The sequence below is a fragment of the Centropristis striata genome, chromosome 16, assembly GCF_030273125.1.
Source record: "Centropristis striata isolate RG_2023a ecotype Rhode Island chromosome 16, C.striata_1.0, whole genome shotgun sequence".
NCBI lineage: Eukaryota > Metazoa > Chordata > Actinopteri > Perciformes > Serranidae > Centropristis > Centropristis striata.
The window spans coordinates 12037670-12061509 of NC_081532.1; the positions used below are offsets into that span (position 1 = coordinate 12037670).

At 39.4% G+C, this 23840-nt stretch overlaps 1 protein-coding gene across 1 annotated transcript in view; it reads left to right on the forward strand.

Moving 5' to 3' along the window:
• Positions 1-786: 786 nt before the first annotated feature.
• rab11fip5a (RAB11 family interacting protein 5a (class I)) overlaps positions 787-23840 on the forward strand; it is a 34045-nt gene continuing 10991 nt past the window's right edge. The window contains exons 1-3 of the mRNA XM_059353279.1: positions 787-1680; positions 17590-18101; positions 21241-21823. Of these exons, the coding sequence (XP_059209262.1) occupies positions 1304-1680; positions 17590-18101; positions 21241-21823 (1472 nt within the window). The 5' untranslated portion in view covers positions 787-1303. The remainder of the gene's footprint in view (positions 1681-17589; positions 18102-21240; positions 21824-23840) is intronic.

Genomic DNA, 23840 nt, shown 5'->3' on the forward strand with positions numbered 1-23840 from the left:
AATGGAGATTGATTATAAAAATGGACCAACCCAGAATGACAAAAAGTACAAAAAGTCTTCATCAAAACATCGGCTTGGACTTTGGAAACCTAGACTGGATATATGTCACTATTTTCTGACATTTTATGGATGAAATGATCAGTCAAGAATGTAATCATCACTTTAATTGATGATGAAAATCATTTTTAGTTGCAGCCCTACATTTTAATGTTATTCATGGGTGTATGTTTTATGTTGTTTGTGAGCCACTAACCTAAAGAAGCAAATAAGCATCTTTAAAAAAAAGAAAAGAAAAAGAAATGACACATCATTTTACAGCCTGCAGTTGTACAACACCTTTTGTGTAGATGTGAAAAAAATGCATGCATATGTGAAGTTTGTGAATGCGTAGTGAATTTTTAGATATAATTTGCACATGTAAAATGATTTTGTAACTATTTTGTGTATATGTAGCATAACTGAAATGTATGCAGAAATATATTTTATCAGTAATTCACAAAGTCTGAAAGACAGACAGAAAATGTCTGTTTCTAAAAGTAATGTGCACAACATCTGGACCCTGTTTTTCTAAACTTAGACAATTTCTATCATTATGCATAAAACAACTAACTTTTTGGGATCTTGAATCTTTAGGAATGACATCAACAGTGTTGTGAACATTTGTTGGACTTATTAAAGTTTGCATGTGTTGCTGTAAAATGACCTCAAGCAGCCTCATTTTGCTTTTAAAAGATTGTTTTTGTGGCTTTTAGTCTAGAGCCCTTCATCATGGTGTCTGCAGTCACATCCAAATAGAGGCGAGTTTTACATTCTTTCAGAGGAGTGGACCTGATTTGGTTGAAATATCACACCCTTACATTCCAGCACGGGCCTGTATTGTAGTGTGAGTGCATGCAGCCCCATGTGTTGTGTCGGAGTTCAACTTCCTCGTCCTGCAGAAGAAGAAGGAGGATAGAGGCGTGACGTCGCTGCCCGCAGAGAGGCCCGTACGGCAGCAGGAGGAGAGAGGCAGGGACACGCCGTGCGGGGACGGACGCTGCTGCTGCCGCAGAGCAAGACTGCTGCGAAACACGGGCAGCGGCCAGGGCACAAAACAACCGGCAACCGCGGCAACTTTGCAGAAACGACAGACAGCCATAATGCGGCACCGCCCGCCGACCCCGGAGCTGATGTGACTGTGCACACCCAAAAGCAGGGAGGAAGCGGCGGACAACCACCACCACCTCTCCCCGGGTTGCCTCGCCTCGTCGCGGTGTGAGCGGCAGGTCAGTCGGTCGGTCTGGCTGTGTGGAGGAGGGGGGACATGTCCTCGCTAACCGTGGAGGAGGACCAGAAATGGTTACCGACACACGTCCAGGTGACGGTGCTGAGAGGCAGAGGCTTACGGGGCAAGGGCAAGCACGGCACAAGCGATGTGTACACTATCATCCAGCTGGGGAAGGAGAAATACTCGACCTGCGTGGTGGAGAAGACCACCGAGCCGGAGTGGAGGGAGGAGTGCTCGTTCGAGCTGCAGCCCGGTGTGCTGGAGAGCGGCGGGAAGAGCAGCTATCCGGCCGGGAGCAACGAGCTGGTCCTCATCGTGATGCACCGGGCGCTCATAGGAATGGACGTTTTCCTCGGGCAGGCAGTGATCCTTCTGGATAAACTCTTTAGTGAGACCAGAAACGTGAAAAACGAGTAAGTTGAACTGTCTATGCATGTCATAGTTGTGTGTGCGTGTGTGTATGTGTGTGTGTGTGTGTGTGTGTGTGTTTGTGTGGGTGCATGCAGATGATTGTGACCAAAAGCTGCATGCATATACTTCATCTTTCATTGCTTTATCTGTTTTCCCATGTTCACTGAACTCATCATAGTGTTTCTACTCAGCTTTTGTGCTGTTTTAGTTGCTACACAGTTTGTTCTCGGATATAAACACAGCTGTCAAGTCTCTGGTGCTGCATCAGGGCCCTGCAGACACACCCTCCCTCCTCCCACAGACACCAAACTAACTCTGAGCACTGGCTTCCCCCAAAAGCCAGACCTTCTAGAAACCTCACTCTCACCCCCTTCAGGGTGTACACATTAGGTGTTTTGTTTTGTTGTGAGTTCTTAAAATGTTGTTTGCCAATAGCCGAGGCATGACGTAGAGCAGGGGGGATTAATGCCTGTCCCAATTCCAGGGATTATCTAAGAGATTCATGATCCGAGAGCTCCAAGGTATTTTTAGCATAACATGTTGTTTTTACAAAGGCCCACCCACTGGAGCACGGGATGTAAAGAAGTCATGAAGTTTGATGTTACATACATTTAACAGCTTAAACATTTGCCAAATCTTAAAAAAAGTTTCTACCCTCTGATAATTGTACTGTATGTAACTGTGTTGTATTTATGATCACTATGTGATTCCGATGGGGTTATTTATTAATGGAGGACAGCGATGGTTTGATGCACCAGCTTTCCTGTAACCTTAAAGGTATACTATGCAAGACATTCCTAAAAAACCCCAATATATACTCATATAAACTTATTGCCTTTAAGCCCTAACTTATGTCCCACTAGAAGTGTGTGGTTGTGTTTTTACCTAAAGAAACTTTGCCTTGTGCCCATATTTTCTCTTTTCTTATCATCTTGATGTCTTCAAACAGTTCCCTTTGGCCACAAAGCTGAGTAAATAGACGAACAAGGAGAAATCAGACAAAGAGCCTGAGAGGAAGGGCTATGTTTGAATGTTATGTTTACAAACAGTAAGGAACAATTCCTGTATAGTATGCCTTAGGCTTGAACACATTTTTTAGAGGGCCATCATCAGCCAAGTAGCTGGTGATTGGTAATATACTTGTGAAGGTGTTGTGCTAGTAGTAAAGCCTTTTCTATTGTGTCAACAACCGCCAACTCAGGTTTGGTTGCGGATCTCTTTTATTGGCTTGTTGAATGAAATCCTGTAACTAAATACTCTCGCTTAGCCAGACTTGTCTTACTATCTTATCTTCCTCACTCGGTGCCATGACCATTCTTAAATTTGCAAAATAAAAGGATAAAATTTGGCCCAAAAATCACGCAAAACACCCCAAACAACCATCAATGTATTCAGTCAATCACTGACAGCAGATATATTCGTCCCATTGCGCCCTAGAATGTCTTTGATATTATATAGTTCTATCTGTGATCTCCAACATTCCACACAACCCCTTTCAACACCTCCCAGAGAGCTTGAACTTGTTTATCTGCAGTTATTTGTAGGTTTGAAATTGCTAGCATAAAAATGAGCGATAAAATGAGAGATTTGCAGTCATGACAGCTATGTTTTTATGGTTTTCTGAGGCTACTCTTCCTGTTTGATTGTAGGTTCATGCACATTTTAGGGAATACAAACAAGTTTTTTTTATTTTGAGTAACTGACAGCAAAACCTGACATTTACTGCCATCAAACTATAATGAGATGTGGTGGCACCTTGTTTACATTCTCCCAGACCGAGCTAAATTACCCCTTTCAACTCGACAAAACAGCTTTTCCCCCCTTCTTCTCCAAGGCAAGTTTAACACAAATATGATGTTTTTGTGAGTTAAAAAAGACCTACTGTGGTTGAAACATGACAAATAAAACCATTAGAGCTTAGTGTGTGGTCACACTCTTTTCAAACATGTCTTGACACAACCGGGACCTAATGTGTGGTGTGTGATTATCAGACAATTCATGCTGAAGAGGTAAATTACACCTGCAATCATCAAATGTGACCTAGCAATAAAAAGTGAATCACACGTAGGTGTATTTGTACAAGTGCCAGAGTATTTTCAGTCCAGCCGAGCAGAATGAATCATGATCCAGGACATCTCCTCTCATTTTGACATGCTGTTTCTCCAGCATAGATTTAATATTTTGGCTTAACAATGAACCCAAACGTTCCTTTCGCCTTCTTTTGTTACTGTGAAAAGACTACCAAGCGAACCCAGCTGTGCTTTCCCTCAGATAGACCTTTTGAATATGAGCTGAAAGGGGAACCAGTCTCCTCCTGTTGGAGCTGGTGGTCACTTGAAGGTTAGAGTCGGCCTGTGATGTTGAAGTGTCAGCAGTTTGGTGTCTTGGTACATTCAGTGTCTCCATGTGGTATTCAGTGAATCTGGGTTGGTCAATAGCAACACTTCCCCCAGTCAACACTGCTCACTTATATCAACCCTTCAAAATGATAAAAATTCTGATTTATATCAGGTTATGTATTAGCCAGTAAACAAGAATTAGACAGTTTTCAGTAGAGATTGTCAATTATTCCTGTATCACAGTTTGGTGAAATCTTATGTCAGGTTATTGATGTATTTAGGAATCAATGAAAGTAGTTTTTAACATTATTATTTTACAACGGGCAGTGGAACATAGTTCAAGATAGCATTAATCTTGATTATAGTATTGATTTTGTATTGCCTGGCCCTAGATACAAACACAATTGAGTTAAGTGTTGAGGTTTAAAACCCAGCCATAGTGATGACACAAGAGTTATTAAGCTTTTTTATAGCTGAAAATAGTTCACAAATAGAGAAGATTAGCTTTATCTTTTTGCGTCTTTAAAAACCAGGTGGAGACTGACAAACGGCACAGGATTGCACAGTTTATCATGTGTTGTATGTTTTCACTTCAGGATGATTTGTGGTTTTGGGCTGTTCCTAGAAACACCCTTGAAAGTAAAGCTGTGATTTGTGTTATCTGTGGCCTCTCTGGATAGAGGAATAATAGGTTCTTTGGGACTAATTTTGTTTAAGGTGAGCTTTATTTGCATGGTGATAAAACCTAGATGGAGGGACGAATGCTGGCAGTAAATTCTGATAATAAAAGTGCAATCAATTAGCTGCTCAGGTGAGATGGAGGAAAGAAAAACAGGTGCCTTTTAAAACGAGCTCAACTCAACACAACCACTTTATGTCAGATGACCTCCTAATATCTAATTTTCAGCTTGTGATTATCAGTGTCGGTAGTGGGACATTTAGTATTGCAGAGGTCGAGGACTGTGCCAAGACTCCTTCACTTTAAAGTTTCTAATATTTATAAAGCCCTTTAGAGGAGGTTGGGGGCGTCACAGTGATGTAGAGCTCTGGGTCGTATATTTCAGCAAATGGAGATACGTCAGGTCGAAATGGCTCTTTTCTTCTCAGCCTCTGACTTGTTTTATTCTCTGTAGGATTCATCAGTTTCCACACAGTGTACTTCTGAATCAGCGTGTTCCAGTCGCAGTCAGTGCAAATGACGGATGAGGTTTAAATTTAGATGTCGTTATGTTGAAGAAGATGAGTTTTTTTCTGCAGGTGAGAGGATGAAAAGAAAGTATAGTGACGTCTAGTGCTCGAGGTGAAGACGCAAGTTGTGAGTCTGGCGAATTTAGACTTTGGACGGAATAGAAAAAGACTAGGACTTGATGTAAACAATTATAATGTCTAACTTAACTCAACATGGAGGACTTTTCTTTTGCCAAAACAGAACAACATGAGAGCAAAGGTTTAAACAAGGGAATAACAGTGTGTTAATCTGCTCTAACATAAGCTGCAAGCGTTGGCACACACAGCTAACTATCTTAATACCAGCAGTAGAAACAGAATGGTAATTAATTGATGAATTAAATGCATTCATTTGTGGCATTACAGGTTACTTTAGAAAAGCAAATGACTTTGACTTTGTTGCACCTCTTAGTTGATCTATATAAAAATACAAATCATTTTGATAACTGCTTAATCATTCAAGTAATTTAACAAGCAAAAAAGCCAAACATTCTCTGCTCCATCATCTCAAATGTGAGAGGATTTGCTGCTAATCTGGGGTATTCTATACCTGTTTATTGAATGTATTTGGGTTTTTGGATTGTTTGTCAAACCCAAAAAGCTATTTCAAGGAATCACCTGGGGTTTTGGGAAACTGTGAAGGGAATCTTCCTGTATTTTGTGACACATAACACATAATCATAATTCTCTCACAGATAAACACCCAAATAGCCAACATTATGAGCATAAATTAGGGCATGGTTGCTTTACTGTAAACATGTCCCAACATGTCTAATCTTTCGTCAGCATTTCCTTCAGTAAATGAAGGCAGAGCAGCTGCCCTCGAACGTGTGGCACTGGGGGAATGGGGTGGCCGTGATGTATTTGCATTTTGAACTATCAGTCTAGAGCAGTTTCCCGGAAACGTTGGGCGTTGGGGGAATTCCCCTGCAGGGTCTGTCAAGGGGAAACTACAGAAACACTGCCAGATTATCACATATTCCTTAATAATCAAGTTTCTTCCCAAGAGAGTAATTTTAAGTTTCAGCTCTTTTTTTCTGCAGATGAGGGATTCTTAACTGTGATGGTTGGGTGGTTCTTACAGTGCTAGATTTTTAGATTTTTATAACCACCCTTTTTTTGTGCAATGCTATGTCAGTCACGTTGTTTATCTGAGGGAAGCAGAGCTCTGATGCTGTTTCAGACAAGTGAGTGTTACTGAGGCAGGCCTGAGAACTGAACCTCCATCTGCTGAGTGAGGCAGAGATACTGTGTGTGTGCGTGTGTGTGTGTGTGTGTGTGTGTGTGTGTGTGTGTGTGTGTGTGTGTGTGTGTGTGTGTGTGTGTGTGTGTGTGTGTGTGTGTGTGTGTGTGTGTGTGTGTGTGTGTGTGTGTGTGTGTGTGTGTGTGTGTGTGTGTGTGTGTGTGTGTGTGTGTGTGTGTGTGTGTGTGATGTACATCCAGAAAAATCCTCTGCTAAGAGCAGACAGACTTTCAGTACTGCTGAGAGAGAATACAGTCTAATGGACATTAGAAGTTACATAACGGCGTGACCGGACAATCCTCGATAATATAAATGTACCTCAACTGGTTGAAAACAAGGAGATTTATCAGATTAACTTCAGTAAAACACGTTTTATTGGTAGCAGGATATTAAGCAGGCTACGTTTTACTCGTTTTGCTCCTCCCTTATTTCCCTGAGTCATGCAGAGGCTGTATAGTTGCATCACAAGTCAGCCTGTCTGTCCCCATCATGGAAGTACAGTGAAGCAAAGACAAAAAGACACATAAAAAACACTGTTGAGGTTTCGCTAAACAACATTTAACCAGCCAGAGGCAGAAGAGACAGAGTTGTTTCTAAATCTAGGTCACTGTGACACAGCAGCCTAAATTGTTTTGTCTTCAGTTCCTGTCGTTGCCATGTTAAGTTCAGGTCAGAGCACTCTTGCAGTAGCTAAATAATGAGCAAGCAAGCAGCCAATGCTAAGCGATGCTAGCACCACTAGCTTCTTGTGCAAAATCATCAAAAGAGAATATACCAGGGACCCCTCATGTCTGTCCTACACTTCTGTATTGTTTCTTATGTTAAAGTACAACACAAAATAAATGTATTAGAAAGCTTTTACATTTTTTAAACATATTTGCAAGAATTTGTTAGAACATAATGTATGAACTATTATGTAGTTGAAAAGGTAAATATTTTTTGTTGAACTATGATGCCTTTTGAAAAAAATAAATTATACAATGACAATTAAAAACTAATTAAACTCTCCAGGGACCCTACTTTGAGAACCTTTTATCCAACTATTTCTGCAAAATAATACATTTCTCTCTCTAAATTGATTGGAAATGCACTTAAAATGTTTGTATTATAAATAAAGGGGGAGGATACTTTTTTTTTTTAAAACCACTCTCAGCCTTTCTTACTTAATTTATTTAATGTTTACTTTAATTTTCAAAGCCCAGATTTCTCTGTGTCATAGTTGTCTTTATCTCCATTAAATGTCAAATGAGAAGCTTTTATTATTTTATTTCACTTCTTACAATAAATCACAAAAATTTAGTATTTTAACCTTTCATATTTTTACCAATGGGATTTTCCATCTCGAGTTCTCCAAAATGAGTGCCAGATCTGAAAGAAAGAAGAACTTTTAGTTGTGTATTTAAGAGATTAAGGACTGGTTCTTCTGCATAAATCTCCTAGAGGCATTACACAGTCGTTAAAGGAGTTACGTCTGCTCAAATAGACAGACAGACACTGTGCCTGTAGTCTCACGCCTGGATTCCACTGGATGCGTAACGGCTGCAGATCCGTCGTCGGAGCCGTTACGCACCCATTATAATCAATGTGTGAGATTCCACCGACTGCAGATCCGCTGCGTAATGAGTCCGACAACGCAGGGCCATCCGACAGCCCTCGCAACACTTGCGCAGAGCTTCTATTTTTGTCGGACGACGGAGCACTACGCATAAATTCAGCACAGAGCAGATCGTTCGGGACAGGAAGTCTTGCACAGACACAAAATAAAACACCGGTATATTTTCAAAATAAAATACCTCGGGTTCGCTAACGAGGTCGGCCGGCTCGTTAACAAGCCGGCCGACCTCGTTAGCGCTCGTTAAGACGGAGTCGCTGGATTTGTCTCCAGTCATTAACGAGGAGATGTTGATTATCTTCCAATTATATCAATTGATTAGGCGTGAATTCGCGAGATCTCGTGCGTCCTCGGGACTCTGCTGTCCGCAACAGCTCCGACACAGACGGATCCGGTGGGTGTTGACGGACTGCGTAGATACGCAGCCGTTGCGGACAGACCCCTGTCGGAGTCGTTACGCATCCAGTGGAATCCAGGCGTCATACAGCTCCACAATTGTGCTACTTTGAGAGAAGATTATGACACAAAGTTAACTGGAATCTGCCTTTTGTAAGGCAGAGATCGGCCTTGAATTTCACATTGGACAACATTCCATTTTAATAACACAGTCCAATAGAACAAAAGATGAAAGTTGTATTACTTGTTTAAGCCATTGTAAACAAACTCCTGCTTCTCTCTGTGCTGATCTATTTTTCCCATTGACTCAGTATACTGTTGCGTCATGCTTGAGTAAACAAAGGTGATCAGTATTTTGGAGGATATGCAGGTATTTCCTTTCCATGTGGTGTTTTCTTGTGACCATAATTTATTTTCTTTTTTCTCTCTCTCTGCGTATAACATTTAGTTTTCCTGTGGTCTTGAAATAATTGTTCTGTTATTATGTAAAATACAATAATTTCTTACATCCTTTAATTTTCTTCACAATATAATTCATGTTGTACAATTAATTAACAATCTCAACAAAACCTGCATGCGTTATTAAGAGTTTATCTACAGTACATCTTTTGCTTAAAGCTACATAAAAACATTGGTCGTTGGTGTTTCAGAGCAGTGCAACTAGAACAATTTTACTTGTACAAGTGCATTTCTTTCGAGCTCACTTGGAGGCTTTTTGTTTTTTTTATACAACTTTAATCTACTTTTCACAAAAACTGAATCATTTCCTTGGTTTTCTATCTCTGTGGGCCAGAGGAGGTGTGGTTTAAAGACACAATGCTGGGCTGTGTGAAAGTATTTGGAGGGAAGTTGGTGGTGAGGTTAGAGCTCATCGCATCCAGATGTGGAATGTGGTCTGGGTCTCGCGGCCCGTCAGCTACATCTGCTGATGAGGCAGGAATCCAGGCCACATTACCAGCATTACCCATAGTGCTTCTGAATGGTTTGCTGGCTTATATGATTGATAGAGATGTCCACTTAATGATTCAAATGAACAACACTCAGCCCTAAGTGGCTTGAGACACTAAGCTGATAATCTGCGTGTTGGGCCATTCTTGAGGCGACAATGAGCATCTTCAGCTGACCGTTGATTGTAGTTTTTTGCTCGGACCTGTTGACTCTAGTGGGACCTAGCTGTGACTGTTTTGCTGAATCAGCAAGACTACTCTCTGAATAGTTAATTAATTCTATATTTCACACTTTAACACAAGATTTTTGTTTGTGACTGCCCATTTTTGGACAAAAAAACGTTGGTTTGTGTTAATAAAAAACTGTCTCATGCATCACCTGTTAATTTTTGTGAAACAAGGTGGTCTAGCAGTTTGAGTAACTGAAAGGTCAAGAGGTTGATCTATAATCTCTATAGACTATTGGCTGGCCAGTCGGTTGGTAGGTCTGCAGAGATATTTAAGATCGAACCGAAGTGATGGACCTACCAACAATTATTTGATAAATTGCCATTAAATTTGGTGAATAAAACAGTTTTATCTCTTTCGGGAGGGGGCTGGTGTCCCTAGTCAATGGGAGTGGAAACACTGATCTCACTTCCGCAAAAGGGCCGTAAAGACCTCTGCCGGCAATTTGCCTTAGGACATTTATACAGATTCAGCATTATATTGGTGTCCATTCACATTGCAATCTGGCATTTTGGGACACAGTGGGAGGAGACGGTAGTGATGTGTAACTGCAGTGGAAACACATTTACAATAAGGGACAGCAGCAGCGAGTGCATTTAAAACAATAATTTCAGAACTGCATGACATTACTGCAAGTCTCGCTGTTTCTCTTAGAGATTCTACAGACTCTGGCTAACTTTTTCTGCATTTTGCTTAACGTGATTTGATTACTGTCGGACTCAAGTAAGAGGCGTGTTTTTGATGATATGGCCCAAATAAGGTACGTCACGGTGTGTCCAGTTCACATTGATCCTGCCTCAGTCTCGCCAATTTTACGCCTCTGTTACTAGGCGGTACAGAGTTGGGATCACTTGGTCCCCCATTACGACTATGGGACACTCAGACTGAAGGCGCAACATCACAGTGGCGTAAATATCGTCTGAAAGGGGCTATTAAGGGGATGTTAACTTTCAGCTTGGCCTACACAAATATCATCATCTATCTAATCATGCCTGCAGAACTCTATTAGTTTGTTTCTAGATGAAACGTGTCAAAGATGTGAAGATATTTTCTTTATTTGCTTGTGTTTTCTAAAGTTGTATTGTAGTGCATTAGGTTCTCTCAGCCCCTGTAGAGGTCCTTGAGCCTCACAACAAACCCTCCAACTCTTTTGGGAGACAAAAAGGGAGTTTCTCAGCATTATATAACCCTAAATACCAATATGTTTGTTGAATAAAGTGCACTTCTAAATCTCACAGTTGACACAGATCTTGCGCCCTCTGCACCAGTTTTAATACAGAGAGTCTCTCCTGTGTGGCTCTGATACCACCCAGGCTTACACAGCCCCGCAGAGACGGAGTACTTGCTGGATAAAATAGGTTGATAGCCTACTTGTCTTGTAATTTCAGCCCTGTCCCGCCTTGACGGCTGGTTTCTAGGGGACGATTTATAAGGCATAGTCTAGAATAAGACGTCAGAGCAGAGAAAACTTTCCTATCTGCTCTTGCGTGGATGAGGGAGGTGGGTTAGATGAGGAGATGGTGTCATGCTGGGATGGGGTGGAGTGTTGTGATTTCCTGTTTTTGCAAGATGAGGAAGCAGATATGCAGTCATGCTCTTCAGCTCTGGAATGGGACTGTTTATAAAAAATGAAATCTGTGTTGACTTCCACAAATTCTCAAAAAACAGGCAGAACATTTGGATATGAAGATAGTTTTGGAACATACACTTTTATAACCAAAAATGCTTTCCAGTATCACAGTGGCCTTGTTGAACTCGACAGGCGTCTGTGTGGGATGATGCTTTTGGGAAACTGGGTCCTCTTCAGTAACAGACTGTTCTCTAGCCCGAGTACGTGGGCTTCAAAATGTAGGCTGCTGTTTTTGTCTGTGTTGCAGTTTCTGTAGTCAGGCCTGATGCTACTTACGTTTACATTTGTTGTTGTCAGGCTTTTTATGAGTCACATGACCCGCGAGCACAGGTGCATGTACCTAAATAGGCCTCTAACTTTTTTTGCATCGTCTTCAAAAAACAAAAGATGGTTTGCGTGTAACAGTAATAGCTTTTGAAATGTTTTTTAGTCTGCATCTTTTCACCCAATCCTTCTATATTAACCATATTAATGTGAGATACTGCTTAAGTCAAATAAATACACTAATCTTATACCAAAAATGAACATAAATTACAAATTTGCATGATTTTGCTGCTTGTAGTAGTAGAGACAAGGAGGAGGACTTCCCCCATGAATAGTGCCCTAAATTCAAAACCCTGCATGGACAATAGTATGATGACGGTAGTAGTAGCTGTAGGTTTGCAAAAGAAAACCCTTACATAGCTCCCAGGTCCTGTGTTTGGAATTTGAACCTCACCTCGGCTACAGGGAGTTGGCTGCCGAATCAGGAGGAGGACTGATACTATTGTTGGAGCATCGATGTGAAACTCGAGTCCACACCTAACAGGCATGTGAGGTAGAAGCACTGCTTTACAATATTAGTCACTTGAGCAAGAGTCTCCTTAAAAAAATCTTTGTGTTTTGGATGGTTCCAAACGTGAAAAAAAAAAGACAAGACAAGCTCAGAATTGTTGACATGCATCTTAATAATCCGGTTACAGGATTGGAATTAATGAAATGCTCCAAAGTAAATATCTGGATTAGAATAATTCCGCGTCTGTTAAATTGATTTTTATGCAAAACCTAATACCACAGCTTATATACAAACTGGCTTCATGGGAGAGTTCCCACGTCTTTTGACACGTGGATTTATTAAAACAATTTCTCGTGTCTCATGCTCATGTGGCACGTTAACATTGTTAATGTGAGACGTAATGTTTGTTGTTCCAGTGGAGCTATAAAAAGCATCAGCATTCCTGTCTGTTCTCTGCTCCGGGCTCCACCTATTTGCTATTTGTAGTTCTCGGAGTGTTTTGTTCTGGAATGAGTTTGTTTGCTAATTGTTTTCACTTACGTTCATCTTGGGTGTTACCGTGTTTTCAGGGCTGAACTTGAGGTCGGTGCGAGGATGATGATGACGATTACATAACAGCTTGTGCTGTGAATTATAGTACTTGTGTGTTTCTATTTCCTGCAGTCTACAATTACACCAATGTTTTTGCTAGAGAGAGAGAAACTTTCCTGTCAAACAGGAACTGGAAATAAGGGCACTGGGTTCAGATGACTGTTAGTGATGGGTTTTTAATAAATATGAAGCTACCAGTTCTGTTCTGACAAGACCTGGGCGATATATTGATATGTTTTTAAATGTGATATGGAATTAGACCATATCACATATATCGATATAGTTCGAATTTGTACTTTGATCCTTGCTCCAGGCAGCTGTGGCTTTTATTTAAGATATTTCTTTTACTTAAATGTGCACTTTATGGAGCTTTGATTTAAAAAAAATAAAGGAAAAAAGGTAGTTGTTACCTGTTGTCATACAGTATTTATGTTCACTTAAATAAACGGATTCAATAAAACTACTTGTGACATGTCATGTTCGGCTTTAACATTTGCTCTCACTTTGCGATAAAAATATCAGGATCTATATTATATATCGATATTCAGCCTAAATATATCGGGATATGACTTTTGGTCCATATTGCCCAGCCCTAGTTTCCTCACGCCACAGTTACTTAAAATAATTAGTGTCTTAAAGATTTAGTTAGTCATTTCTCTTCCATTATTTTTATTGGATACATTGTATCCTAAACAGTCCAACTTCAGTTCAGGGTGAAATATCCTGCAATAGAATTTGGTACAGACATTTATTATCCCCACAGGATGAATAAATGTAAATTAAGTTCCACCATCAGTTTAAAAAACGACAACTTTTTTCTCCACTATTTATATTAACAGGATAATCTCTAAAACTGATTTCTACTCAACCTCATGTGTGGTATGAGATCAATGCTAACATAATGTAGCATGATAACATTTCCTGTTGGCAACATGCTAACAATAGCATGTTATCATGTTTTTTTCCCAAAATAATGATTCTGAGCAGGCTGTTAAATTATGATTGTAAAAAATATTTGTTTGTCATATAATGTTGTAGTTCAGTCTTATGTACAGTTCACCTTAAGTGTCAGTTTATTATTTATAAAACCTTTTCCATGCTTGATATTTTCCTATTGTCCTTTAAGTGCTGGTGGACTAAATAAAAATACTAAAAAAATAATTCCTGACAGAAAATGATCGCCTCCTCACGTTGAAGAACTCAGTGAAAATCTTTGTACTCAATTTTAATGGCTCATGTGATCCATTTCCTTTGCTTTTTGTCGTCGCACAATTATACTGGGAACATCTATCAATGTGTTGTTTAGAAGCTAACAGTGATAAAATAAACCACAATTTTGTAGCACATGTGAACGCTCTCCTGGCTTTGGCCGACATCTGCTTTCTCTGAGTGCCATTCAAGTTTAATGTGTCACTGATAAAAATAAATACTTGCACGCTAACAATAGTAATTTGCAGCATCATGTTTTGCAGTTACATTGTGGTTAAGCCAAAATATCACCAGTCGAACCAACCGGTAAGGTCAGTGAACTTTACATCTACAGCTCGTGTTGGGTTGTGCCTTGTGTTAATTTTCTGCCTCGCCGAGTTTCTGCGAAGTCATACTGAAGGTTTACAGAAAAAAAAGGAGGAAATCTTGTGGGGGGAAATAAAAAGCTCTCTGGTTTCTAAGATAGCTGTGCAGATAAGGTGCGTGTTTCCTTTTCTCAGATCCTACAGACATCAGTGGGTCTGCTTTAGCCTCTGTTCTCTTTCATGCTTCATCTTTGAGGTTTAAACCTCCGTTCTTCTGACTTTTCTTCAGTTGCACATTCGACTTTCCATAGCTCGACATTTAAGCTTTCTTGTTGACTCATTTTAGTTGTTTGTGAAGCAGAATTTAGGTTACTTTACCTCCTCTAACTCCTCTCACATCCTGTTTTATATTTGTGCATTAAGGCTGAATTCACTGCACGTTAAGCTCTCTTTCTGCCTGTCCAGAGAAAAGGGATCCCTCCTCAGATACTCTTCCTGATATATCTCTATTTTTCCCATGTTAGAGTTTTTTTGTAGAGTTTTTCCTCACCCAAAGTGAGGGCCAAAGGACAAAGGATGTTGTATGCTTTACAGAATGTAAACCGCCCTGAGGCTAATTCTTTATTTGTGATATTGAGCTATAAAAATAAAATTGACTTGATTTTTTTGGAATTTCCCAGCAACCTAAAGCAATACCAAAATTAGATGCATGTGATTACATTAAGTTTAGTTAAAGAATTTTGTTAAGATTCAATTTGAACTGTACAGTATTTTCAACAAAACAGCTTATTGAAGACATAAGCTCTTTATTTACATTATAGGATGGGAATAATGAATCGATAATGGTCATTAAGAATTTAGTCAATCACATGGAACTTTTAATCGATCTGCCATTTTTTTTATTTTATCTATGACTGCATATCAGTACTCACTGAACTGAAACACGGCCGAGCATTCAGTTCTGCGGCTGTGCATGAATAAACCAATGAGCTGAGAATTAAGTTGGATAAAGCTACAGTTTGCAAACTGAAAGTTAAAGGTACAATTATAAAAACACACAGAAATACAAGTCTATTAATTTTAGCAAAACTAGCTCTCTGTATCAAACCTTGCTAGCATGAATTACTACGTGTTCTTTATCCAAAACTTATTTAAACACAAAACACACTTAAATATGCAAGATTGCTGTGAAAACGTACTCCCTCTTCGGGGACTAAAACATAAAACATTGAACTCCTTGACGTTATCTTTACAGTATAATCTCAGTTGAGTTAGATTAACGATCAACAGGAAGTCTCTTTCCGTCCTGTCAAAATAAAAGCGGCCGTTATCAAAACAGGCTTGTGAATAGTACTGTAATTTTGCCCATGTATCCATGCATCCATTAATCGATTAATTGATCGTTAACGTTATAGATAATTGAGTTGGCAGGTTTCTTCCAAACGCCCATCCCTATTACATTATGTTGTTTTTTTACTGATACAATTAGATAATATTTCTGTAAAGTCTACTAATTCCTGAATTCAGAGCCCATATATACAGTTTAACCTACCCCTGTCACTACGTCAACTTACCCATTTCTCTCTAAGAGTACTCAATCAGAAAAGTAGAGTGAAAGTTGGGCAGGTACATGTCACCAATAGAGCTTATTTATGAACAATAGAGAAACGCACTGTGGTCGAGGTGTGAGGTGAAAATAGCCTAGTAGCACAGGAAGTGAAAAATTAACTAAGCAGGGTTTGGTTTGAGGCCCAGTTTTCAGTTTTCAGTCCTGCTTCCTGCACTGATAACTTCTCGTTGGCAGCACAGAGTGTCAGAAACACATGTCAACTGGGGGAATTTTTCTCAGTCATATTAATTTTAAACCGGTCACAACAGATGAGACTTTCCCATGAGTCACAGTGTGGTGATCTTGTTGGCGCTGTTACGCCCACCGGTGAACAGTTTCTAAGAACTGCCACCTCTGTGCCCGTCCGGTAAAAGAGTTTACATGCGGACAATCTGTTTTTTTGTCATATTTATGTAGGACAGTCTGTTAAATCAGAAATGAGCATTGTTTTAGTGCATTGTTCTTGCTTACCCGGTCTGAAGACAAAAACAACAGGCCTCCCTAAGGTATTGTGGGATGTCGGGCCACACACAGCCTTGTGGTTTAGTAGGACACAGACACACTCTTACCCTTTGTGAGGACAGATTAGCCCCATTCATCATAACAATACGGTCATTCACATTTCATGACCCCAACTCAAAGGACACCTTATAATTAGTTCCTAAATTGTAAAAAATATATGTACATTTTTAATTTAATGATTGATTTTATGAATCCTATTTCACACTTTTCACGCTTTTTGTAAATAATTTTTTTGTAACCATTATTACACAAAATAATTTATTTTGTTAGTCAACTATAGAGACCATTTTAGAGTTGTGGTGCTGTTTTTTCTTTTACTAATCCTTTATTTCCCTTTACTTAGCATAGAAACACAGGACTGTCCCAGAACAATCCTGGATGTTTATTTCACCAAGGTGGAAACTAAAAAACTGAATGATCTGACTAACAGTTCACAACGCAAATACATTCAATTTACTATGATATTAAACAGGAAATTGGCAAATAAATCATATTTGAGAACCTGGAGCTGACAGCTGTTCTGTATTTCAGCTTGATAAATTACTTCAACAATGAATTGATTTTCTGTAAACCAACTAAATGATGGAATTACGTATTATGTCACTGCTTGATAATTTAATAATAGTAAACTTTATTGCTTTACAATAAGATTACATGAAATAAACATAGAAGGCACATAAAAAGAGATAGAAAGTCATAATTATTTGGAAGTACGATGGACAATAATACACACATAATAATAGTAAAAAATAACAAAATACAATACATAAAATGCATAACATGACATTCATTCAGTCATTCATTATCCATAACCGCTTATCCGTCATGGGGCAAAACATGACATGGAAAATACAATTCACTAAATAATTATGAAAATAGAGTTGAAAATACTAAAATCAGTGCTCATAATTACAGCATCAATGGTGGAGATTTCGATTTTTAAGATGATTGGTGAAGGTATTTTGCTTTCAATTCACTCTCTACCAATACAGTGTTTTCTGTTATTCTCATTAGGGTTGTCACGATACTAAAATTTGATACTCGATACCATTTTCAATACAACAGGGATAAAAACAAAGATCCCAAAATTTAACAGAAACATTTTTATCAACAAGAAAAATGCAACATGTAAAAATGAACAGAACCACAGGTTAAATATTTATAATAAAAAACAGCTGTGCAAAAAGAAACTGCAACTATGATAACAAGCTTCATGCTTCGATACTTCATCGATACTTTTGACAACCCTAATTCTCATGTGTTGTTTTTCTGTTGCAGGTGGTACAAGCTCAACTCTAAGACGGGGAAGAAGGAGAAGGAACGAGGAGACATTCAAGTCACCATCCAGTTCACCCGAAACAACCTGACAGCCAGCATGTACGACCTGGTCATGAAGGACAAGGGCGCCTCCACCTTCGGCAAGCTGAAAGAGCGCATTAAGGGGAAGAGGAGATCCAGTGAGGAGGACTCGGCGTCGGCCGTCCTGCCGAGTGGTTACGGGTCCCTTTACAGGATGCGTAACCGGCTGCCGAGCGACGGTGGCGGGGAGGAGGACTACGAGGACGACGAGGGGGGAGAGGTCCGACGGAGCAAGATGAGGACCTTCTTCTTGAGAGGGAAGCTGAGGAAGTCATCGGACACTCGCTCCAGCACGTCGCTCGGCTCGGAGAGCAGCGAGTCGTCATCACGGGGCGGGAGCCTGAGCCCCACGGCCGGCATCAGCGTGGTGGTGTCTGACCTCTCCAACTCGCCCAGTAACAGCAGCAACCTGACAGTCGATAACAGCCCAGGTGAGTATGAAGGGTCATCACGTGTTGAAAAATATTTGACTATTATATTCACTACAAATTCACAGTTCAGTCAGAGATTTCCCTCCTGTGTAACAACTCTGCAGTCTTAAACAACAAAAACAATCGTTTTTAGTTATGGTTAGTCTGTAACATGTCAAATAATTGGGAGAAACTTAAATTGAGACATTTGGAGGGGCAGAGCAGGGCAGGTTAATGCTCTCTGAACAGCAATTTATTTATATATTTTTTCTCCACTTTCTCCACTCCACTGGTTGCAAAAAGAAGCCAGATTGTATAGAAATCTATGAGAAATTACCCTACTTCTCACTTGATTTATTAGCTTAGTAAACATTTTTTTCTAATGAGCTTATGGTCTCAATCTCTACTTTCAAAGCTTCTTAAATACTGCATGATGTTCATTTTGTAAATTATGGTCCTGTTGGAGTCAAATAGATGATAAAGCAGGGTATGCTTTACAGCCGGGCAACCTTGTGGTTGACAAGTTGCTACCATGATGTCCTTTTCAATTAGGATGAAGACTTAAGACTTAACTTTCTAGAGTCCAAGGTGACATCTTAAAGGTCTTGTTTTGTTTGTTTTGATTGTCTAAAACCCCAAAATATTCAGTTTATGAAGATATATGACAAAGAAAAGCAGCAAATCGTCTCATTTGTGAGCAAGGAATCAGAGGATGTTTGGCATTTATTTCACTATTTTGCTTGAAAAAAATAATTAAAATTATCCATTTAAAGTCCATTATCAAAATGTCAAAATTCTTATTTTTTTTCTTTTCTCAGTTGACTAATCTTTTCTGCTCCAAACCAAATTAATACTACCACTTTAAATGTCAATTGCAGAACTTGCAGCATAGTGTAAGTTTCAGGGTAATTTGAATAAACTTTTTTTGTAAAGTATTAATAAATTAACCACTTCCTCAAAATGATTTAACACCAGCCAGCAGCTAACTTATTAACTGACATCTCACTCAGCGTGTGAGAACTGCAGATAAAGTAATTTGAGGTTTTGTTTTTGTTCTTGCTTATGAAGTTGCTTGTCACTTGTGTTCCTCCGTCTAATAAGAAGCTGCACTTTTGAGAGAAAGGATGGGTGTGAAACAGAATTTCTTCCGCATGCTTCAGGAGAGGTGTTGATAAAACAGGAAGATGCAACAAATACTCCATATTTTTCCTTTAATTATCTTATCTTAATGGAGGTTAAGGGGGATTATGTTTTCACCTCTCTGTTTGTTTGTCAGCAGATTATCCCAAAAAGTTGGGAATGTATTTGCACAACAACTTTTGCAACAATTAAGCTTTTAGCGAGGAGAAACCAGTTTCACACTTCAATGAGTAGTTTGACATTTTGGGAAAAACACTGAATTGTTTTGTTGCTGATTAGAAGATCGCATTAATACCGGAAACGTGGAAACAACATGAAATCTTGTCGACACTTAGACATAATGATGATGATTCACAGTTGTTAAATTCAAGTTAATCATAGTAAAAATATCAGATAACATATACATTTCTCAAAATATAGATTTCTAATTTATGATTGTGAGATGAGTTCACAACAAGATTTTGAATATTTAAGTGAATGTGTTTTTTTCTTAAAATAATGCCAAATTGACACAGTTTATCTCCGCATCTTATAGTCGGATTTTCACATTTCTGACTGTCCTTGAACAAATCATGTGTGTTGAACATCAAAATCACCCTATTCTACATGTATCATTTAAATTGTTATCAAAAATAAACTCTTTCCTGTAAAAAACATTAACTTCTTCTGGGAAGCCATAACTGACCAACAGATACATGACCAAATATTGCAGGCTGTTTACACAAAGCAGAGAGGAGAAGAAAAGAGAGGTTGTAAAAATCTAAAAGGTTAATTTTTTTTATAGCATGTGGAGCTGTCATATATACATACATATATATTATAATATTTTATATAACTAACATTTGGAAGAAAAAATGTAATATAGATAAATTACATTTATTTAGTCCAATTTTGTATACTAAATTATCAAATAAATTTAACTCTAAACTTAACTTTATACTTTAAAAAATAGAATGCATTTTAACAAAGCAAAACTCAAAACTATCAACCTGTGGAGAGCAACAGCAGCTCAGATATCAGACATGGTGACCTCATCAACACCACAGGAACTAGCTAGATCCCTAGCAGACAGTGAGTAGGGAATGTGTGGAGTTATTTTTATTTTATTTTATTTTTAACTATTTTTGTGTTTTGTGGTTTTTTATTTTTATTTTTATTTTATTATTTATTTATTATTTATTTTTATTATTATTTTTCAATGTTTTGTTTCAGAGACCGCAGGCAGGGGTGGGGGGTTGGTGGATTGGGATTTGTATGTTAAGTGTGTGTTGGGGGAACAGTGGGAGGGTAAGGGTGGGTTGTTGTCGGGGAGGAGGGTGGGAGAGGGGGTAAGTTTTGTTGTGCTATGTTCCGGTACAACATTTGAGTGTCATGCATGAAGTGTCATGCTTGCTGTTATTTCACATGTATCTGTTACTGAAAAGGTGTCAATAAAAAGTTGATCGCAAAAAAAAAAAAAAATAGAATGCATTATAACTGTGTTAAACTGCACAAAACATATTTTTGAGCTCTTCCTACTTGTAACCATGATTGTGCTGTTTCCTAAGACGTATAGACTTGTGTATGTGTTTTGAGGTTAAAAACAAGGTGACAGTGAGTAAAATGCACAAATTTAGAAAAAAACAACAACCTAAAACTGGTTGAGGTTACTATGGAAAAATGACTGTGACTGTCTATACAATTCACCTCTTACAGCAGAGTGTTGCTATAATCAGCTAACATACTGAAATGCATGTTTCATAATCTCCTGTTATGAAACGAGTTGATAATGTGCGTGTGGAGAATTAATTAACTTAACACTGAATCACCTGATTGGAGAGATGTTGCACTGTGAAGCTCAACACATCACATTCTTACACCTACTGTACGTCTGCTATTAATACTAATCTGTCCTGCTGTGAAAACTATTATCAGTCCAGGTCATCACAAGGTTTAATTAACTAAATATCTTTTATTATCTTCATCATTTTTTTTCTCTTTTTGTCTCCTTTTCTCTCCGCCTATTTTCTGTCTTCTGCAGAGCACACGTCGCCCAAGTCGTCCTCTCTCAAATGTGAGTTTGGTGATGAGGCCGGTGAGATCACCATCGCAGTGCCTCAGCCCACTGTGTGCGTTAACGGAAGCCATGCTTACAAAATCCAGCCCCCGGACCCAGGCTCAGGAAAACCTGCAGATTCGTTAGGCCTGGGACTGTTGCAGAAGTCTTTGCCTTTCTCCACGTCGCTGCAGAACCTCAGACCTTCCACAGACCTCCCCAAAGGCCTCGTCGGGGACGGGCGCCGCTGGTCTTTTGACAAGCCCGGCGAGGAGGAGAAGGCGGCCATAGCTGCGGCTCTGGAGCAAAGCGGCCCCATGCTGGCCGACGAGGAGGAGGAGCAGTTGGGACAGGCCGCTCCGCCCAAATCCGCCTCCTCCTCCTCCTCCACGGTGGAGTCGGAAAGCCAAGGGAAAAAGCAGAGGAGGAACTTTTTCTCCCACGGGAGGAGTGAGTCTGCGGGGAAAGGGCAGAGTCAGTCCAGGGATGAGTCTGAACAGGCCCCCGCTGCCACCGAGGAGAAACACAAGGGATGGTTTGGATCAAAGGAGTCGCACAGCAAACCGAGGTGAGACACACACTGTGATCACTGACAGGACTAATCACACACTGACAGGTTCACGTGTCACAACATCAAACAGATGATGAATTATCATTTCAACATGAATATGGATTGAATGAAGATGCTCAGGAGCCTGCTGAGAGTTTGTAGCGGTGCTGTTTAGATCTCCCAGCATCATAAGTCCTAGACTGAGGGCTCTTATTGCAGATGACATCTATACTTCAAAAACAAACAATGAAAGAATCCATTTAATTGAGGCTAAAATTGAAGTTAAAATCAGAATTTAACAACTCATAGAAATTTAGATAAAAATGAATGTGTGTTCCAAAACATTCATGCTAATAATAATTCAAAAGTTTTAGAAATCTACATTTAAATAAGCGGCAACAATAATTTAGCAACTACATAGCACCTTCAAAATGTACCTAATAAACCTATAAAATGCTTTTTTACTTTCTTCCTGAGAGTTTGATGAAAAGATTGATACCACTCTTATCTATTAAGTATGGAGTTTAAGCATAAAACTGCAGGAGGAAAAAAAATGGCACCCCTAGAATTCAGAAATTAGCATCTATTTAAAAAAAAAAATTAAAAACAATGTGAAAAAAGGTGCAGCATTCCATTGAGTCAGCCTTTGGAAGGTTTGTTTTTCCAACTTTAAACAGAACATGGCTGCTGTTTCCCCCTATTTTGAGTCTTTATGCTAAGCTAATTGTTCCCTAGCTCTCACTCCAGCTACTTAAAAAAAGAGAGGAAGATTCCTGATATCTAATTGTTAATCAAGGGTTGGGCCAATAGAAGATTGTCCATCCGTGATTGCTCACAATCAATGACCACTGTGCCCAACATCATGATTTAAATGCCCCCACCACACCGTCAAGGCCCAACATTAGGGCATTCATTGTGTTCTTAAAAAGTAACAATTCTGATTTATCAATGATGCACAGATTGATTTTGCAAGTGCAACTGAAGGTGGTGCACTTGTACAACTGAATAGTGCTGCGTGGCTCGGTCTGAGCCACATTTACAGAGCCGGGACTGATTATGAACACCAGAAGTTTTTCTCCGTGCACATACAGAACAGACAGTTAGTGGGCTGTGAGGATATTTGCTGAATTTGACAAAAAAGTTTATTGGATGAGAATCGCTGACTGCACCTTTAACACACAGAAATGAGGGCGGTATTGATCTTTTCTTCTCACTCTTGAAAAACAAACCTATTCCTTTAAAGTATTGAAATATTCCTTCAAAAATAGTTTTGACTGTTGAGGTTCAATATAGAGAGAAAATCTAAGGGGGACCAGAAGGTTGAGTTAAGCTTAAAATGTAACAAGAGGGTTGAATTTCAGAATCTGTGTTCAGAGAAGCAGCATCATGTCACAGTCACATCAGGGTAATTGTTTAGTTTTTACTTCCTGTGTACCAGCATGGCTGCTGGAAGTTGCCTCCAGCTCTGTTCACGTCCCACTTCAGCTCCTGGTCTCAGTCTCTGGTTACAGCAGGTATCTGCAATGCAGATGGAGGAGGGGAGCCGCTCTTGTGAAATTAGCTCCATCAAGCTGAAGCCTCCTGCATGCTTGAGTGATAATGTCAATTTCATTGCAAAGATGATGATTTGAACTGGTACAATATTTGTTCTTTTACAGGTTTATGTGTTTAGCTGTGTGTGTGGGCATGGAGAGGGAAGGGGAAGACACCTCCATCTCATTTTTTCCCCCCACTTCTATCACAAGAACATTCTTTAGTGGGTAATTTATCTGGAGGGTCTCACCTGCTGTACTGTACTCTCTCTGGTTCTGCTCACTGTGGTGTTGAGTGTGTTGCTGCTGCAGCTTCTGTTAGTGTTTTATATAACATGAGTGTTTAATCCAGGTCTTAAAGAACCTTTAAACAACTACTTTTGACTTAAATTTCTAGACCAAAAGACCAAATACAGCTACAGTATCGTGGTGTTTCTATACACTGAGCGTAAACAAAATATTGAACAGATAAGCGCCTGCTGATTGAGGCGAGGTCAGCTATT